This window comes from Bos grunniens, chromosome 8 (assembly GCF_055505025.1).
Source record: "Bos grunniens cultivar Pamir isolate PY7600 chromosome 8, Bosgru_T2T1.0, whole genome shotgun sequence".
NCBI lineage: Eukaryota > Metazoa > Chordata > Mammalia > Artiodactyla > Bovidae > Bos > Bos grunniens.
Window position 1 is genome coordinate 71,388,239 of NC_141172.1, and position 21,419 is coordinate 71,409,657.

At 38.4% G+C, this 21,419-nt stretch overlaps 1 protein-coding gene across 1 annotated transcript in view; it reads left to right on the forward strand.

Annotated features, from left to right (window-relative positions):
• Positions 1–1,115, forward strand: part of ADAM7 (ADAM metallopeptidase domain 7) — an 80,449-nt gene extending 79,334 nt beyond the window's left edge. The window contains exons 23-24 of the mRNA XM_086414120.1: positions 684–750; positions 988–1,115. Of these exons, the coding sequence (XP_086270246.1) occupies positions 684–750; positions 988–1,115 (195 nt within the window). The remainder of the gene's footprint in view (positions 1–683; positions 751–987) is intronic.
• Positions 1,116–21,419: the final 20,304 nt, after the last annotated feature.

Consider the following 21,419-nt stretch of genomic DNA (forward strand, 5'->3'; position numbering starts at 1 on the left):
CTGATAATTGTGAGTTTTCTTAACACCTTAATACAATCCTGCCAATGTTAAGTCATCAGTTAAGTTACAAGTGATAAAAGAGCTTAGGCTAGTTTTTTAAAACTTTTTATTTTGTATTGAGGTTTGGCTGATTAACAATTTTATGATAGTTTCAGGTGAACAGTGAAGGGACTCAGCCATACATATACAAGTGTCCATTCTCCCCTAAACTCCCTTCCCATCCAGGCTGCCAGAGCTAAGGCTATTTTTATACTTAAAAATATTTGAAAGTGTCCAAGTGCCATACGCATTTTATTGAATAAATTCTTGAGTTATTTGTAATAAAACATGTTAGAAGACAACATATAATCATTTAGTTTTATGTAGTACCTTTCAGATGGTTAAATATTTTATTTTTAAAGTTCATAACGACCCTGTGAGGCAGTCTGCTCTATAAAGAGAAGCTTTAGCTGTTTATACAGATGGGAGAACTGAGCCTTAGCGAGGTAACACAACTTGCCCAAAAGCATTCCATGGAAAAGCTGGAACCTGAAACCAAGGCTTGGAACTTCAAATCCACTATACTACTAATGCTTCTCTTTGTCAAGAGTCAGTAAACTATACTTACTGAGCTATTTATCCCATCCTCTGCTTGGTAGAAAGAAATGATAATTCTAATTATCTGATACTAATACGAAAAATAGCAAATGCGTTCGGAAGCCTATCACACGGGCCCTGTGATTGAAACAGAGCAGGACTCTATCGTCCTTGGTACCACCATTCCTCCCCGCCTCTGCCCACCATGTCCTCTGCCTTCCTTTTGTCTGTGGAAAACTTTAGTCAAAAAGTAAGTTTAATCAGAGAAGTGAGGAATGCTGAAACAAAGGAAAACAGTCAAAGGAGACTAAATAATAATAATGCAATCATTAAAGATAATCAAGGACCTTTAGTTCTTTCTCAAGGACTATAGATAATATTCTGAGTCCTATCCTGTGAGCTGTCTTATAGATACTGAAACACCAGGTAGAGAAGTTAACTACATGATGACCAGACTGTACCCAGGACATGAGATGCCGCAGTTCCAAGAACTGGCCACAAAGAAATGGGAACAAATGGACCCTGGAACTGAAGATTAACTTTCTGTTAATCTTCAAGCACATCAGTGCTTAAAACAACCAAGATGATGCTGGTCAGACCACCATGGACCAATCTGAAGATGACTCTTAGAGCTGACTGTGCTGTTTCTGTGTGTAGTTCCCTCCCCACTCTGTCTATAAAAGCTCTTGCCCCGCTGGTTTCCAGTGGGGGTGGGGGGAGTTGGCCTTTGGACAGATGCCCGACACCCTCCTCCTCTCAGCTGCCAGCATCTGAAGTAAAGCAAACTTCCCTTTCCACCAGCCTGGCCTGTTTATTGGCTTTTGAGTGGTGAGCAGCCAGAGCCCACACGTACCTTTTGGTAACACTTTGACTGAATATGTTGATGGATTTGCTTATTAATTGATCTTACTGAAATATTTAAGCACTGATAAGATACAATAGTATAATGGAATAAATATTAATCCTGGAAATTCATTCATTTAATAGAAGAGAAAACTGACACCCAAAGAAGAACAAATTTTACTCTCTTGGGCATAAGCAAGCCAATTTTGATGGTGGTAATGCTTTTTTCATCTTACTAGTGTATCCTTTAGCAAGCAACTATAAAACTATTTCACATGGGTGTGATGCATTGAAGTGTTTTCCTGTGTATTATCTCTTTTTGATCCTCAACTCAACACTAATTATTTCTGTTTGGCACATGAGAAATTAGTGCATACCTCATTAAGGAAGTTTAAAGTATAACATTGCCTTGGAATGAATCAGGTTCTCCGTTAGAGATTACAAGCTCCTTAAAGAAACAATGCATTGTATCTTAAGGCACTGACATGGTTTAACTACAGAAACAGTCAGTTTCAAATCCAAATTTCAATAAATATTTATTTGCAGAGATCTTTGTAGCCAAATGGGCTTCCTTCGTGGCTCAGATTGTAAAGAATCTACCTACAATGCAGGAGACCCAGGTTCAGTCCCTGAGTTGGGAAGATCCCTTGGGGAGGGGAATGGCAAACTACTCTAGGATTCTTGCCTGGAGAATCCCATGGACAGAGGAGCCTGGCGGGTGACAGCTCATGGCGGTGGAGAGGACACAACTGAGCAAGTAACACACTTTTTTTGCACCTGCAGCCTACTGGGCTGATATGCATTGAATTCTGGGACTTCTGCTTGTAGAGCTGGGAGGAAGAGTAAGGCACAGTGGCTAGCTTGAGGCTAAATGCCAAAGCCCTACTAGAAGGAGCTGACCTTGCAAATGAGGTCAGCTGAAGAGATAACCAGGTAGCTCTGAGCATAGTGAAATAGTGGAACAAGACTCAGTTATGAGTCTCTAAGTAATCAGTGTTGAGGAGTAGAATCAAGTAGGCAGGACACGGTATGCAGAAATTGAAAGGGAGAGCAGCAGGACTCTTGGCAATCAGGTAAACTGTTGTTATAATTCTAGGAAATTTCCTCATTGAGCAGATTCAAAATTGAGCCCCTTGAGGAGATAGGTATTATACTTCTCCTATTAACACTCATTGTATTTTAAAGTAATGTCTTGTTACATACCTATCACCTCAATAGACTCTAAATTCTGTGGAGATAGGGGAAATCTCACCTTGTTACTGCAGTAATACAGTACCTGGCTGACACATTGTAATTGTTCAATAAATATTTGTTTCAAAAATAAATGTATTGAAAACCTACAGAGAACAAGAGACTCTTAATCATTGAGACTACATTGTTGTTGTTATTTAGTCGCTAAGTTATGTCCAACTCTTTGAGACCCCATGGACTGTCACTTGCCAGGCTCCTTTGTCCATGGAATTCTCCAGGCAATAATACTGGAGCAGGTTGCCATTTCCTCCTCCAGGGGATCTTCCCGACCCAGGGATGGATCCCACATCTCCTGGATCTCCTACATGGCAGGTGGATTCTTTATCTTGGAGCCACCAGGGAGATTTGATAGGAGCAAAAAAAAAAAACCTTCAGATGGGAACTAACAATTCAGGGAGAGGAACCCTAACATGGAAATCAACTTGGAATTCTAGGGCCAGCTAGAAATTCTGGTTGTGCTATGCCCTTATTTCCACATACAAAATCCAAGGTCAACGTGACATGAAAAGAGATTCCATGTGACCACTGAAATTCAGACTGAAGTATATGACTTAATCCCAAGATCAACCAGAGAAAAGCAACTGCCAGGTACAACCACTGTTCCTGTAAGGAGTGGCTCAGAGAACGCAAGTCCGGCTGCCAGTGGATCAAGCATTGGAGGGCCACAGAAGCATTAGGGCATTTGTCCTTGCATTAGGTCATTTTAAATAGACATTTCTGACAGACTCTGTAAAGTCTACATATTGGCTTCATTCTTTATTACAATTTGATGGAAAGCTAGGTATTGATTTTTTAAATAAAAGCAAGAAATACTTGGAAATATTTCGATCATTTCCATTAACTTTATTAGAACTGTAACAAATCAGCCACTAGGAAGATTAGAGAATTTGTGTAGAGAAGACAGAGTTTTGTATGAAATTTGTTTTGTCCCATGCTCTGCCTCTCCCTAGGAAAGTGCAGTATGTTATCTAAAAACACTTTTAAAGATGTTGCTGTTTCTAACTTATCTTGTTTTTAATGTAAATAATTCTACTTGGAAAAGACTATTTGCTTATTTATCTTCAGGTGAATTAAAGACTTCAGGAAATATCCGAACTATTCAATATGCATTTGGATCTGTTAATGGCATTTTCATTTCCCATTTGAATATCTTTTCCTATAAATAGTAAAAGGTAGCATTTAAGGATATGTTGGGCTCAGCTATAAGTCATGTTGGGATAAGTGCTGTATGAGGTGAAGCTGAGACATCATCAGATTGAGACCAATGGAACTAACTCGAGTATATTTTACTTTGCATCCTAAAACATAGGGAAGGGTCTGAAGCAGAGTTTACATGCTCAGAAAGTGAATGAAGGAATGAATGAAAAAAATGAAACAGGGAATGAATGAACTAATCTTGAAGGATGTTTGCCAATTGTATGCCCAGCAATGTAAAGCCCAGGACTTCTCTGGTAATCCAACTGTTAAGAATCCACCTGCCAAGGCAGGGGACATGGGTTCGATCCCTGGTCCAGGAAGATCCCCACATGCTATGGAGCAACTAAGTCCACGCACCACAACTACTGAGGCAGAGCACTAGAGCCCATAATCTGCAACGAGAGAAGCCCCAGGGAGAAGCCCTTGCATCACAACTAGACAATAGACCCTGCTGGCTGCAACTAGAGAAAGCCTGCACACAGCAATGAAGAGCCAGTACAGTCAAAAATCAATTAATTTACAAAACTAAAGCCCCAAAAGATCAAGACAAATAGGTTACTACTAGTAGTTATAACATAGAATCAGGTCAAGCCTGTGGCTCATGAACAGAGTCCCCATACTTTGAGAGGCCAGCATGGCTCATTCTTGAGGAAAGGTAAGTGCTGCCAACAGTGGCTAGGTCAAAGGTTAAGACTTATTTTATCATGGAACTAAATAGTTGAACAGGAAAATAAGACACAGCCGTTCAGAACAAAGAAGTACACTTCAGAGGTAAAGCTTAAGGCTGTATCCTTGTGACATTCAGATGTTCAAGGTAAAGCAATATCCATTAATTTGGGAGCTGGATGCTGTTTATGTACTTCTTTCTGTTTTGATGGAGATTAGCTAGAGACTCAGAAAGTAGTTAAGCCATGAGTAAAATGTTTCAGCATCTCATGATGGGACAGGAATGAGTAAAGTGGGAGGTGACACCAGAAAATTCCTGCTAAGAACAAAATAGGCTTCCTGGGTGGCACTAGTGGTAAAGAATCTGCCTGCCAATGCAGGAGACACAAGTGATGCAGGTTCGATCCCTGGGCTGGGAAGATCCCCTGGAGGAGGAAATGGCAACCTGTACTCACTCCACTATTCCTGCCTGGAGAATTCCACGGACAGAGGACTCTGGCAGGCTACAGTCCATGGGGTCATAAAGAGTCAGACACAACTGAGCAACTAATACAAATAAAATATCATCCAGGATGAAAAAATTTCACCTAGAATAAAGGGAAGACAGTAAAGAAGATGGCAAGAGGGAAGAATCTATGCAACTGTTTGTAATCCCTACAACTATTTGTTGTAGGGTTCCATTTCTCCTAGTTTTGTAGACAAGGAAAGTAAAGCTCATGTAATTCAAATAGCTTGTCAGAAATTACAGTTCAGAAAGTGATAGAGCGAGGTGTCAAATCTAGATCTTTTCCAAGATCATGACACTTTAAACCACCTTAAAACTCAGAGGAACTAGGTCTGTGAACTGTAAAAGAGACAGAAGACTCAGATCTTGTCTTCTGGAATAAACTTTCATCATCCTATTAAGTGAAAATGAAGTCGCTCAGTCGTGTCTGACTCTTTGCGACTATGGACTTGTAGGCTATGGACTATAGCCTACAAGGCTCCTCCGTCCGTGGGATTTTCCAGGCAAGAGTACTGGAGTGGGTTGCTTTTTCCTTCCTATTAGTTATTAAGAATTACGGTCATTTTGGGGGCTTCCCTGGAGACCTGGGTTCAATTCCTGGGTTGGGAAGATCCCCTGGAGAAGGAAATGGCAATCTACTCCAGTATTCTTATCTGGAAAATCCCATGGACAGAGGATCCTGGTGGGCTACTGTCCATGGGGTCACAAAGAGTCGGACACGATTTAGTGACTAAACAACAACAACAAATTCCTTAACTGGAGCCATCATTTTTTCACACATAAATAAATTTCTACTTCTTTCTCCAGAACATAAACCAATAGCAACCCCCAACTTGCCAAAGACAAATGTATGAGAAAGTATAATCCATGGAAAATACTGGATATTTCAGAAGCTGTGGAATTTGGTACACATAGCAGACCATCCGTTTGTGATTCTTTTTGCTCTTTTAGTTCAAGTATGATACATTTCTAGCATGCAAATACAGATATTATGATTCAGCAAAAAAGAAAATTAAGGTTTCTTTTTAAAAATCAAATTGATCATTGGCATTAAAATATGTTTTTAATGGCGATAAGTGGCATTTGTTTCTTTAATCTAACCATACATTATGTGTATATCACATAGAATGTCTTTAGTATTAAGAGTTTGCTCTAACACTGCATCATGTAGGATTTACAAACACAAGGGTTAAAGTATTAGAAACTATTTTTAAGCAACTTGGAAAGTGAACAGCCAATGAAACATTCTTTGGGTGAGGTAATGCTATTTGCCTGTGCTTCATTGGTTGAATTTAAAATTCTTGTCTCCAGGAGTTGAAGGATAAGTTTCTCTGCAACCGGAAAGAACTGGATAGTCTCCAATTGCTTATATAAGATATTTTATGATCATTCAATAAAAGCAAGTCCCTCCTCAACTTGACAATAACTTCCTCTGAATTATATCTCAGCAGCACTCGTACATAAACTCGACTGCAGGGATCCTTGCTGGGTCCAAAAGAAAACCTGCATAAGAAATTAAGAAACACAGAGTTAAATGTTCGGTGATTATATTTGTGTACTGTGTTGTAAAGAATACTGCACCAGAAGTTAAGACACCTTTCCCTCATCTCAGCTCTGATAAAATCATCTTTGTAACTTTGTGCCGCTACTACTTCTAGAATATAATCTATCATTTTAAAATTTAATTTTATTAACATTTTAAAAATTTTATTATTAGAGTATGATTGCTTTACAATGTTGTGTTAGCTATTCTTGGGTTTTCCTCCCACCCTCCATCCCACCCCTCTAGGTCAACACAGAGCACTGAGCTGAGCTCCCTGTGCTGTAGAGGAAGTTCCCACTAGCTGTCTATTTTACACCTATGTGTAAAATAGTGTATACAGGTCAGTACTACTCTCCGAATTCATCCCACCTTCCACCCCCCGCCATGTTTCTTCTATTCTCTTTTTCTTTTATTTTTTGGGGGACTTTGGATTTCTTAGCTCACATTGATACTAACTGTGCTGCTGCTGCTGCTGCTAAGTCACTTCAGTCGTGTCTGACTCTGTGCGACCCCATAGATGGCAGCCCACCAGGCTCCCCCATCCCTGGGATTCTCCAGGCAAGAACACTGGAGTGGGTTGCCATTTCCTTCTCCAATGCATGAAAGTGAAAAGTGAAAGTGAAGTCGCTCAGTCGTGTCCGACTCTTAGTGACCCCATGGACTGCAGCCTACCAGGCTCCTCCGTCCATGGGATTTTCCAGGCAAGAGTACTGGAGTGGGGTGCCATTACCTTCTCCGAATAACTGTGCTAGTCCAACCTATTTCATAGAGTTTTGCACGCAAGGACATCTAACTACATACTGTATATGTAAGAGTTATAAAATACATAAGTGTCTACCTCAAATTCCAGACCTGCCTATAATTTTAAGAAAAACGACACTGATGATTTCTTATTTTTGAGGCAACATAGCACCCTTTATAAGCAAGCACAGAAAGCCTCTTGGCTAGAAGTGATACTTTCATATGCTGTAGAGTCCCTGAAGCTGAGAAAGCTGTCTGTGCTTTAATGCTAGAAAGAAAGATGCAGGCTTTCTCTGGACAGAGTTCTATCCAAGCTGCTTTGAAGCTTAATTATCTAATTAGAAGACCACATCTATCTTTGTGAAATATGGAAATACTGTTAGTGACTTTGGGACACTTAACTTCCATCTTCATATCTGTAGGTTTTGAGGCAAGTAATCCACCTTTATGTTACAATGTCTGACCATCTATGTGTACGATCCACAGCATAGGCAGAACTACAGCTTTAAGTCTCTTGCTATCTTGGCAAGAACAAATGCAACATATTTCTTTTCTAAGAGACAGCACTGGTTATAGATTTTTAACAAATTCAAAAGCAAACTCCTAATCTCCTTACCACTCAACGCCCTCCTTCCAAAATCACCACTCCTCTGATCTTAGTAGGTAGCAATCTTAGTCTTCATGTTGTTAAGAGAAAACACCATGGACGCATCCTTCTTCCATTTCTTCCTCCTTCATCCAACTGTGACTCTATCCGCAAATCCTGCAGGCCTGTCTCCAAAAATATATCCACAAACCAGCCCAGTGTTTGTCTACACTGCTGGTCAAAACTGCTGTCATTTTCCTCTGCATTAGTACATTCACCTCTTAACTACTCTCTTTGCTTTGTCCTCACAAAGTCTATGGTTCACACAGTGATTTGAGTGATAATTTTAAAAACAAAGACAGCTATATCACTCCTCTCTTCCCAACCCTCCAATGATCCCATCTTACTCAAAATTAAAATCCAGAGGCCATACAATGATCTGGCCCTACTGTCTCCAGTGCACCGCCTCTCTCTTATCACCAGCCCCTTCTGCTCCTTGAATAATTCAACACTTCAACCTCCTTTGCACTGAGTGTTCATATGGGATTTGTACAGGATGGTTTTCTCTCTCTCTCTCTGAATTTTTCCTCTATTATTACCTTCTCAGAGATCTTTCTCAGATCACTCCATATAAAACAACATCCTCTATATAAACCCCATCTCTTTTACATTGCTATGTTTTTTATATTGCTATTTTTTTTTTTTGCACTGCTATATTTTCCCCCATGTTTCTTACTGTCATTTTCTTGCACTACAAAATAAACTCTATGAGGACGAGAACTTGCTCTGGATTTTTCTCCATATTCTCAGCTTCTAGCAGTAGGTGCTGACAAAATATTTAACAAAGTACTCAGGAAAGGTACTGTTTAATATATCTTTTGAGGTAGGCATGAGGCATTTTAATATTTAGGAAACACTGAAGTGCAATTATGAAGTATTGAGTTTCCTAAAATACTGCAATTCATATGCTCCTGGGAGAGTTTTCTAGCATTTAATCAGGGTCAATATCATTAGAGTAAGTGTACAGTTGCTTAAGGATATTATATTGATTAAGCAAATATGGAAAAGTAGCATATAACAAATGCTTAGACTTCATTAGACACTGGGTGATTTTCTTTTGTTAGCATTTTTATCTCATTTAGAGAATCTCAGTGGTCAATAATTATTTAGATGTACATATACTTTTGCATTATTTTATAAAACCAGTTTTTTATGTGTAAGTATAAACATATATGTATTAATGAGATATTAAAATGAGATGGTTGGATGGCATCACTGACTCAATGGACGTGGGTTTGGATGAACTCTGGGAGTTGGTAATGGACAGGGAGGCCTGGTGTGCTGCGGTTTATAGGGTCACAAAGAGTCGGACATGACTGAGCAACTGAACTGAACTGAACTGAACTGAACTAAAAATGGTATTAGCCTGAATATAGATAGTCAAATTCTGACATGCAAGTAAGTTAGTCTTTAGACACAAATTAACCATCACGTAGGTTGGAAAGAACATCAATTCTGTAGAATTTTTAAAAGTGGTCTAGAAGAATCAGTGTACCTCTCAGAGATTCTCATTTATGTTCCTCAAAGGGAACAACACAGCATATGTTAAAGAAAAATTATTTACTCTGACTTTAGCTAAATGTTAAGGAATATTTGACTCAGGACCATTGCAAAAGGTTTCAAGACTATCACAACAGAAGAGATGTGCGTACTAAGTTGCTTCATGTCCAACTCTTTGTGACCTCATGGACTATAGCCCACCAGGCTCCTCTGTCCTTGGAATTCTCCAGGCAAGAATACTGGAGTGGGTCACCATGCCTGCCCATAGAGAAGATAGATAGGGCTTAATACTGAATACTGAAAGACAGCTGGGGATTCATAGCCAAAGAGCATACCTAAAGGTCAGTGAGTGGAAAATTACTAAGAGAAAACATAAAAGGCAGGGAGAGTTTTGCTAAACTTATTTAACAGAATTTTTGCTAAAACTGAACTCAACAGACCGAAGGACCCAAGGACAATGTAAAGTCACAAAGAGAGCTCAGAAGAGTATGACTAAAGTTTGGGGAGAGGGTCTTTGTCACATAAAAGGTCTTCTCAAGAGCTCATCTGAAGTCCCTTGGCTTCCAGCTATCAATAATTAAATAAGAACCACGTATTGGTTAATTCAACAGTATTCATTCACCCAGCTTGCTCTAGGCACTGCACTAAATAAGGAGGGAATACATTTGCATATGATGCATTCCTGACGTGGGAGCTCCTATCTAGTGAGGAAATCAAGGGGTAAGTTAATAATTACAGTGTAATAAAGCATACGATTTATTAAAGGTATAAAGCATTCCTACTATAGAAACACAGGGATGGAGAGGGAGTTAGTGCTAAGTAGGAGAGAAAAGAACAGGGGTGGAGAAGATTCTTTGGGATTGGATCCAGAAAGAAGAGGAGGCATTAAACAGAAAAATGAGATTGCCTTTTTCAAGGCAAAAGTATCAACAGTTACACAGGTACACAAAGAAACGAAGAACATCAAATGTGACAACTTACTGAGAAATGTAGAAAGAAGCTAGACAAGCATTGGGAATCTGGAGGAAAACAGAAATAGTTAAGTCTGATAGCCACCTGGAGCCAGACAGTGAAAGACATTGTACTTGAATACTTCATGGACTTGGGCTTGACCTTTGATGGGAGGAGAAAGTAAGATTTGTCATTTAGAAAGATTTCTCTGGCACGAATGGAAGAAGATAGATTGTAATGTGCTTGTGTGCTCAGTCGTGTCCAACTCTTTTGCAATACCATGGACTGTAGCCCACCAGGCTCCTCTGGTCCATGGGATTTCCCAGGCAAGAATACTGAAGTGGATTGCCATTTCCTCCTCCAGGAGATCTTCCTGACCCAGAGGGTGAACTTCTATCTCCTGCAATGGCAGGTGGATTCTTTACCACTGAGCCACTGGGGAAGCCCTAGATTCTAACAGGAACAGGCCAAATGGACTTAGACTAACTTAGTATTTCCAGAGCCTAGGAGAAAAAAAAAGTACTGAAGGTCTCAAGGATAGCTCACACCCCAGGCAAGAAAATTATAGATTTTAGAGGAGAGAGATTTCTATTAGTAATCCAAAATGAAGTATAAGGAAAAGTTAGAACTTAATAATGGCTCCCAGATTTCTGGGTTGGGTGTTTGTGAAGACAGTGCTGGTACCAACAAACACAGGAGTACAGAAAAGAATAGGTTGTCTGTAGGAATATAAAGAGATCTGCTTTGAATATGCTCAGTTTAAGGTGCTTGAGGGACTTCCAAATCTTGGTGTCCAGTATGCAGATCTGTGTTTGCTGCACAGGAGGAGGTGGATGTTGAGAAGGGAATTTGCAAATCACTTCAATAGAAACTGAAGTTTGAAGCACTGGAGAAGCAAAGGGGATCCAGGAAGAATATCAGATAAGGAGGTAAGTCGAAAATGGAAACTTGAGGCACCAATGCTTAAGAAAAAGCCTTGTGTGTCTAATAAGAAAAGCATGTTTTATATTATATAATCCTAACTGTAATTTTTTAAATTAATTTATTTTAATTGGAGAATAATTACTTTACAATATTGTGATGGGTTTTGCCATACAGTAACATGAATCAGTCACAAGTACACATGTGTTCCCCCTATCCTGAACAACCATCCCTCTGGGTTGTTCCCAAGCACTGGCTTTGGGTGCCCTGCTTCATGCATTGAGCTTGCACTGGTCATCTATTTTACGTATGGTAATGTACATGTTTCAGTGCTATTCTCTCAAATCATCCCATCCTCGCTTTAAAGAGAAAAGCCTTGTTTTGAGAGCAGATTGATAGGTTGCTGCTGCTGCTGCTAAGTCACTGCAGTTGTGTTCAATTCTGTGTGACTCCATGGACAGCAGCCCACCAGGCTCCCCCGTCCCTGGGATTCTCCAGGCAAGAACACTGGAGTGGGTTGCCATTTCCTTCTCCAATGCATGAAAGTGAAAAATGAAAGCGAAGTTGCTCAGTCATGTCTGACTCTTAGCGACCCCATGGACTGCAGCCTACCAGGCTTCTCCATCCATGGTATTTTCCAGGCAAGAGTACTGGAGTGGGGTGCCATTGCCGTCTCTGGATTGATAGGTTAGGGTAAGCAAATTTGAGCTAGGCAAGTTTGCTGAGTTACTATGCACATTAAAAGGAACTGAAATTCCTTACTTAAAGAAAAAACAGGGGAAGAAAGAACACAAAAGAAAGGCAGGATTCTTAGCAAGATCAGAGGGATACACCTTGGCAGGAACTTTAGGAAAGAAATAGGCTGTAAAGAGATTGACGTTCTGTGTTCAGTTTTAAGTTCTCACTCCCAAATGAAAACTTCACTAAGTCTTCAGTCCACTAATGTCTTTATGCCTGTGGATTCACTGGCACTGGGTGTGGGAGTTGGTAGTCAGTTCTCAAAAATCCATTGCTCTCCACTTTTGCTATTTAGTACAGCAGAAAATAACATAACATTGTAAAGCAGCTGTACTCCAAAAAACATTTTAAAAAATGAAAGAGATTAGAAGACAATATTCAAAATTAGTTCAGTTCAGTCACTCAATCGTGTCCAACTCTGTGACCACATGGACTGCAGCACCCCAGACCTCCCTGTCCATCACCAACTCCCAGAGCTTACCCAAACTCATGTCCATCCAGTCAGTGATACCATCCAACCATCTCATCCTCTGTCATTCCTTTCTCCTTCCACCTTCAATCTTTCCCAGCATCAGGGGCTTTTCCAGTGAGTCAGTTCTTCGCATCAGGTGGCCAAGGTATTGGAGTTTCAGCTCTAACATCAGTCCTTCCAACGAATATTCAGGACTGATTTCCTTTAGGATTGACTGGTTGGATCTCCTTGCTGTCCAAGGGACTCTCAAGAGTCTTCTACAACACCACAGTTCAAAAGCATCAGTTCTTCATCACTCAGCTTTCTTTATAGTCCAACTCTCACATCCATACATGACTACTGGAAAAGCCATAGCTTTGACTAGAAGGATTTTTAATATGCTTTTTAAATATGCTGTCTGCTTTTTAATATGCTGTCTAGGTTGGTCATAGCTTTTCTTCCAAGAAGTAAGCGTCTTTTAATTTCATGGCTGCAGTCACCATCTACAGTGATTTTGGAGCCCATCCCCCCTTCAAAAAAAAAATAAATAAAGTCTCACTGTTTCCATTATTTCCCCATCTATTCCCCATGAAGTGATAGGACCGGATGCTATGATCTTAGTTTTCTGAATGTTGAGCTTTAAGCCAACTTTTTCACTCTCCTCTTTCACTTTCATCAACAGGCTCTTTAATTCTTCTTCACTTTCTGCCATAAGCGTGGTGTCATCTGCATATCTGAGGTTACTGATATTTCTCCTGGCAATCTTGATTCCAGCTTGTGCTTCATCCAGCGCAGCGTTTCTCATGATGTACTCTGCATAGAAGTTAAATAAACAGGGTGACAATATATAGCCTTGATGTACTCCTTTCCCATTTTTGAACCACTCCATTTGTCCATGTCTGGTTCTAACTGTTGCTTCCTGACCTGCATACAGGTTTCTCAAGAGGCAGGTCAGGTGGTCTGATATTCCCATCTCTTTAAGAATTTTCCAGTTTGTTGTGATCCATACAGTCAAAGACTTTGGCGTAGTCAGTAAAGCAGAAGTAGATGTTTTTCTGGAACTCTCTTGCTTTTTCTATGATCCAACAGATGTTGGCAATTTGATCTCTGGTTCCTCTGCCTTTATTATATTCAAAATAGAGGGGGCTATGAGAGATTAAGCCACAGGAGCTGATCAAAAAGTATTGTGTCAAGGGTTCCTTACTCCCCATAGGGAGGGGAAGGTCCCAGTTGATGTTTGTTACCTAGTATTTGTTGTTGTTGTTGTTGTTTAGTCCCTAAATCATGTCTAACTCTTTTGCAACCTCATGGACTATAGCTAACCAGGCTCCTCTGTCCATAGGATTTTCCAGGCAAGAATACTGGAGTGGACTGCCACTTCCTTCTACAGGGGATCTTCCTGCCTCAGTGATCGAACCCACGTCTCCTGCATTGGCAGACAGGTTCTTTAACACTGAGCCACCAGAGCAGCATGTTACGCAGTAGAGACATACATAAATAATGCCTATGAATAAGTCATATACACTGGCTTTAGCTAACTAGCTATGTGATTTTAGGCAAGTTGCCAGTCTTTTCCCATATATCAGCTCTTTCATATATGCCTCCATATTCATATATCAAACTCAAATTCAAAATGATAGTCTCATTGAGATGCATAGCATGAACCATCATATTTAGTTATATATTTAACCATATTGTCTCTATATTTAACCACCTTTCTACATTCATTACCATGTTTATATACAAACTGTCACTTCATTGTACACCCCAAAATAATACAGAAAGAATATATATATACTCTTTTTAAAGCTACATTATCAATCTCTGATTTTAGAAAATGACTTTTAATTTAATGAGGGTTTTGTGATTAGGCAGATCATGCACAACAGATAAAAGAAACTGAAAAACATTTCCAAGAGACCAAAAAGCTCATCAGAAAGGCTTTTCTATACAGGTCAATGCAGCAAAGCAAACCTCATCTCATTGTGCAGGCAGACTGCAGTCAGGTTTTCATGCTGCCCCGTGAGTCCCCAAGGACGCCCTTGATCTTGCTGCAGATACTGCAGAGATGTGGGTGTGGTTTCTAATACAGAAGCTGACTGTCTATGAATATTCATAGACACACTCTAGCTAAAACCTTCTGATGGTTTTCTGGGAACAGTTAAAATAGAAACAGTAAATTTTCTATAGCTCACCAGATACAGTTAGTTAAGGAGGAAGGATGCTAAACTCTTGGGAAATGAACATATACAGCACCCCACTCCCAAGAGCGAATCTCCTCTGAATCAGTGTCCCCTGAGTTACGGGAACATGTGACTCTAAACAAACTGCTAAGAAATGAGGAGCACAATTCAGCCAGCTACAAAGCAGCAGAATCATCCTCTTTCTTAAGATAGTGTCTATAACTGGATATTTTTTGGATCCCCATGATGGGTCCCAAAACTCAGATAGACTCAAACCTATTTATTTTGGGGAAACTGTCCACCTAAAGGGGTCATTTTCCCCTGAATCATCAGCTGATCTTTGTAAGAGTTGGGGAAAATACAAAGCTGTAAAAACAAGCCAAATGCTTTTAATCCCCTACACAAAATTAAAATTATAAAAGTGAACACAAGAGACTAGTATTTATTCATCATATATAAATTCCCTTATGCAAATTTGAAACCTGTCTACTTATCTATCTAACCTATTAATATATAATAATTATTTTTCTCTTTCTGACTTACTTCATTCTATATGACACGCTCTAGGATGGACTCAATATTTTTAAGACTTTTTAAAGAGGAGTTTTAGGTTCACAGCAAAATTGAGGGGAAGGTACAGAGGTTTCCCATATACTTGCTGCATAGCCTCCTCCATTATCAACATCCCCACCGGAGTGGTACATTTGTTTAAACTGACGAGCCTGGGTTGATATATCATAAGCATCCAAAGTCCATAGCTTACGTTGGAGTTCACTCTTAGTGTTGTATATTTTGTGCATTTGGTCAACTGTATAATAACATGTGTCCATCATTACAGGATCATACAGAATATTTTCACTGGCCTAAAGATCCCTTGTGCTTCATCTCTTCCTCTCTCCACACTCACAACCCCTGGCAACCACAAATCCTTTTATCTTCCACATAGTTTTTCCTTGTCCAGAACATCATATAGTTGGAATCATACAGTATGAAGCCTTTTCAGATTGACTTCTTCACTCAGTAAGTGTGCATTTAAATTTCTTCCCTGTCATTTTATTCTTGATAGCTCATTTCCTTTTAGTACTGAATAATATTCCATTGTCTGGATGTACCCCTATGCATTTAACCATTTATCTACTGAAGAACACCTTGGATGCTTCCCAATTTTAGTAATGATGAATAAAGCTTCTACAAACATTGGTGTGCAGGTTTTTGCATAAACATGTTTCAACTTCTTTGGGCAAGGGTAGCAAAGAGTGCAGTTGCTGAATCCTTGCAGGGGATGTTTAGTTTTGTTTTTTCTTAAAAAAAAAAAAAAAAAGCCATCAAACTATTTTCCAAAGTAGCTACACTATTTTACGTTCCCACCAGAGATGAATGAGAGCTCCTATCACTTCACATTCCTCACCAGCATTTGGGATTGTCAGTGTTCTAGATTTTGGCCATCCTAAGAGATATGCAATGGTATTTTGTTATTTTTTTTAATTTGAATTTCTCTCGTCAGATATGATGTGGAGTATCTTTTCATATGTTTGCTTTCCATCTGTACCTCTTCTTTTGAGAGGTGTCTGTTTAGTTCTTTGACCCATTTTTTAATTGGGTTATTTTCTTATTGTTAAGTTTTCATAATTTTTTGTATATTTGGGATAACAGTCTTTTATCAGATATGTTTTCTGTAAATATTTTGTCCTAATATGTGTCCTGTCTTATTATTCTCTTGACTTTGTCTTTCTCATAGCAGAAGTTTTTAATTTTAATCAAGTCCAGCTTATCAATTATTTATTTCATGGGATATACCTTTAGTGTTATATCTAAAAAGTTACCATCATACTCAAGGTCATCCATATCTTGTCTTATGTTATCTTCTAGAAGTTTTGTAGTTTTATATTTTACAGTTAGATCTGTTATCCATTTTAAATTAATTTTTGCAGTCTTATAACCTTTATTACATATGCTGCTTTTTAAGTACTCCTCTAGATGTATTATAGAATGACTATCACATCCATTCCCTGAAATAACATTATTCAGAGTTAATATTTTAAATTTTTACTTTAATTGGAGTACCATTGATTAACAATGTTGTGTTAGTTTCAAGTGTACAACAAAATGATTCAGTTATATATATACATGTATCTTTTTCAAGTTCTTTTTTTTTTTTTCTTTTTTTCTCTTCTTTTTCAAGTTCTTTTCTGAATTAAATTCAGCTCAATTTAGTTCAGTCATTCAGTCGTGTCTAAATCTTTGCAACCCAATGGACTACAGCATGGCAGGCTTCCCTCTATATCAACAATTCCTGGAGCTTGCTCAAACTCATGTCCACTGAGTTGGTGATGCCAGCCAATCATTTCATGCTCTGTGATCCCCTTCTCCTCTTGCCAATTAGGTTGGTTACAGAATATTGAGCAGAGTTCCCTGTGCTATACAGTAGGTCCTTGTTGGTTATTCATCTTAAATATATTAATAGAAGTGTGTACATGTCAATCCCAAACTTATTAACTGTCCCTCCAGAATACTTCCCCCCTGGTAACTATAAAATTTAAGTTAATTTTTATGAAGAGTGTAAGTTCCATGTCTAGATTTCATTCTTTTGCAGGTATATGTCCAGTTGTTTCAGCACCATTTGTTAAACAGATTATCTTTGTTCTGTTGTATTGCCTTTTCTCCTTTGTCAAATATCAGTTGACTACATATGTGGGTCTATTTTTTGGCTCTCTACTCTCTTCCATTGATTTATTTGTCCATTCTACTGCCAATAACACACTGTCTTGATAACTGCAGTTTTAGAGTAAGTCCTCAAGTGGGGTAGTGTCAGTCCACCAAACTAGTTCTTCTCTTTCAATATTGTGTTGGCTATTCTGGCACAATATAATTAAATGTATATTTTACATATCTAAAAATATTAGTATCTTACTATATACACCTGGTTTTAGAAAAGGCAGAGGAACCAGAGATCAAATTGCCAACATCCGCTGGATCATGGAAAAAGCAAGAGAGTTCCAGAAAAACATCTATTTCTGCTTTTTGACCATGCCAAAGCCTTTGACTGTGTGGATCACAATAAACTGTGGAAACTTCTGAAAGAGATGGGAATACCAGACCACCTGACCTGCCTCTTGAGAAACCTATATGCAGGTCAGGAAGCAACAGTTAGAACTGGACATGGAAAAACAGACTGGTTCCAAATAGGAAAAGGAGTACATCAAGGCTGTGTATTGTCATCCTGCTTATTTAACTTATACGCAGAATACATCATGAGAAACGCTGGGCTGGAAGAAGCACAGGGTGAAATCAAGATTGCCAGGAGAAATATCAATAACCTCAGATATGTAGATGACACCACCCTTATAGCAGAAAGTGAAGAAGAACTAAAGAGCCTCTTGATGAAAGTGAAAGAGGGGAGTAAAAAAGTTGGCTTAAAGCTCAACATTCAGAAAATGAAGATCATGGCATCCAGTCCTATACTTTATGAGAAATAAATATGGAAACAGGGGAAACAGTGGGTGATTTTATTTTTCTGGGCTCCAAAATCACTGCGGATAGTGATTGCAGCCATGAAATTAAACAATGCTTACTCCTTGGAAGGAGAGTTATGACATACCTAGACAACGCATTAAAAAGCAGAGACCTTACTTTGCCAACAAAGGTCCATCTAGTCAAGGCTATGGTTTTTCCAGTAGTCATGTATGGATGTGAGAATTGGACTATAAAAAAAGCTGAGTGCCAAAGAATTGATGCTTTTGAACTGTGGTGTTGGAGAAGACTCTTGAGAGTCCCTTGGACTGCAAGGAGATCCAACCAGTCCATCCTAAAGGAGATCAGTCCTGGGTGTTCATTGGAGGGACTGATGCTGAAGCTGAAACTCCAATACTTTGGCCACCTGATGCGAAGAGCTGACTCATTTGAAAAGACCTTGATGCTGGGAAAGATTGAGGGCAGGAGGAGAAGGGAATGACAGAGGATGAGATGGTTGGATGGCATCACCAACACAATGGCCATGGGTTTGGGTGGGCTCCGGAAGTTTGTGATGGACAGGGAGGCCTGGCGTGCTGCAGTTCATGGGGTCACAAAGAGTTGGACATGCCTGAGCGACTGAACTGAATACTATATACTGTTGAAAACTTTTTTCATGTTATCAAGATCCATGCTCCCAGCAGAATTCCCTGGCAGTCCAGTGGTTAAGACTTGACCTTCCAATGATTTCGATCCCTGGTTGGGGAGCCAAGATCCCACAAACCTTGAGGCCAAAAAGCAAAACATAGAACAGGAACAGTATTGTAACAAATTCAATAAATTGAATTTATTGTAATAAATTCAATTTAAACACCTGGTCCACATTAAAAAAAAAATCTTAAAAAAAGAGATTATTCTCCCAAATCTTTAGCAATGATCTCAAAATTCCACATTATGGATATACTGCTGCTAAGTCGCTTCAGTCGTGTCTGACTCTGTGCGACCCCATAGACGGCAGCCCACCAGGCTCCTCCATCCCTGGGATTCTCCAGGCAAGAATATTGGAGTGGGTTGCCATTTCCTTCTCCAATGGATATACTATCACATATTTAAACAATGTGTTTTAGATATTAAGTACTTTCCAATTTTTGCTATCATAAATAAGAATATAGCAAACATTCTTGTATATAAATCCTTGTAGACCTCTTTAGATAATGTCCTATGAATAAAGTTCTTTATTAGAATTTTGGCCAGGATAATCTTCACAAAATTTTGTAAAATTTATCAAAATTTCACTCAGAAATGAACACTTCTTCTTTTCCTACATTTTCACCATCATTAATAATCAAAACTATGGTCATGGTCATGAAAGCAAAAAGCTTTAATCTGCATTCTTCGATTGCTAGGGAAATAAAAATCCTTTGTGATTATTTCCTCTTTCCTCCCTCTTTCCTTCCTCCTCTCTTGCCTCCTCTCTTTTTTCCTTCTTTTCTTTTTCTGTATTTTGATAATGGTTGTATTATATCCTCTATCATTATCAGATACATTTTTTAGGCATGTGCATTTTTTGTTAAATGAATTGGAAAGCTTATCATCCTTGTTTTTCCTTCTAATCTGACATAATTCATCATGGACATTAAATCTTGAAAGTTCAAAGTAAAAATGGGTCTGGAATTAGTTGGAACTACAGTATTTTTCAGATGAAATTTTTCTAACAACAACAACAAAAATTCCCTTTTGCCATATCCATGATCACCTCATTTCTTCTATTTTAAGCCCATTGAAGTAAAAAAAAGAAAAAAATTGTGAGATAATAGTACATTTCTTTTTTTCAAGACAAATAAAATGTGTCGAGTTCTACATATTAGATTATTTACTAAAAACACTCCTTTTGTTTCATCAGTCATGTACTCCATAAATACCTTTCATTTTACAATAATAAACCATCTAACCTTATTTTAGAATCAAGAGGTTGAAAGTAAACTCTTATAATATTTTATTTTCTTAAAACAAAGTACACATTGAGTACATGTTGAAAATATTAATGCTCGTGTCCACTCCTGAACAGTATAAGTCAGTACTCTGTGTTTGCATCTAAAGTCCAGTGTGATTTCTATCTTCATATAAATTCGGAAAATTCTACTTTGTGACTAAGAGAAAGTCATGCAAACAGTAGGTCTAAAATCCAAGAAAATAGCACCAGAAGCGTAGAAAATAGAAAATAATGTATTCCCCTTTTATATGAAAGACAGTTAATATTTTCCTATTCCTAATTATTATAGAGTTGGACATAAGAGACCAACTGAACACCAATAAAGATAATTTTTAAAGTTTGAGCAAACCACACATGACATGCAAAAATAGATATGTTTCCCAAATTATTAGAGAAAGCCAAACCAAATAAGAAAACTTAACTTAAAAAGAAAAACAAAGAAAAGATAAAATGGGGGAAAAGAAGACCAAACATGAGTTATGGTAAAATATTTAATCAAGATACTGATTATTCCTACAGAGTGGTTAACAAAAGCAAAGAACAGCACTGTTATTAATTCTTAATCACTGGAAATCTGAGAGACAAAACCAAAGTTCATTCTAACATTTTTATTGACTAAATGACTATGTTTTCATATAGTTATTTTCTATATGAATTAAATTACATACTCAAAATGTATGTAATTTACATCCATTTAAAATGCACTATTTGCTCATTAAAAAAATGAAATGTAAAAAAGAATACATTTGAATCAGTTCTAATGAGGTGGATGAAACTGGAGCCTATTATACAGAGTGAAGTAAGCCAGAAGGAAAAACATAAATACAGTATACTAACGCACATATATGGAATTTAGAAAGATGGTAACAATAACCTGGTGTACGAGACAGCAAAAGAGACACTGATGTATAGAACAGTCTTATGGACTCTGTGGGAGAGGGAGAGGGTGGGAAGATTTGGGAGAATGGCAATGAAACATGTAAAATATCATGTAGGAAACGAGTTGCCAGTCCAGGTTCGATGCATGATGCTGGATGCTTGGGGCTGGTGCACTGGGACGGCCCAGAGGGATGGTATGGGGAGGGAGGAGGGAGGAGGGTTCGGGATGGGGAACACATGTATACCTGTGGCGGATTCATTTTGATATTTGGCAAAACTAATACAATTATGTAAAGTTTAAAAATAAAATAAAATTGGAAGAATAAAAAAAAAATAAAATAAAATTGGAAGAATAAAAAAATAAAAAAAAAAAAAATTAAAAAAA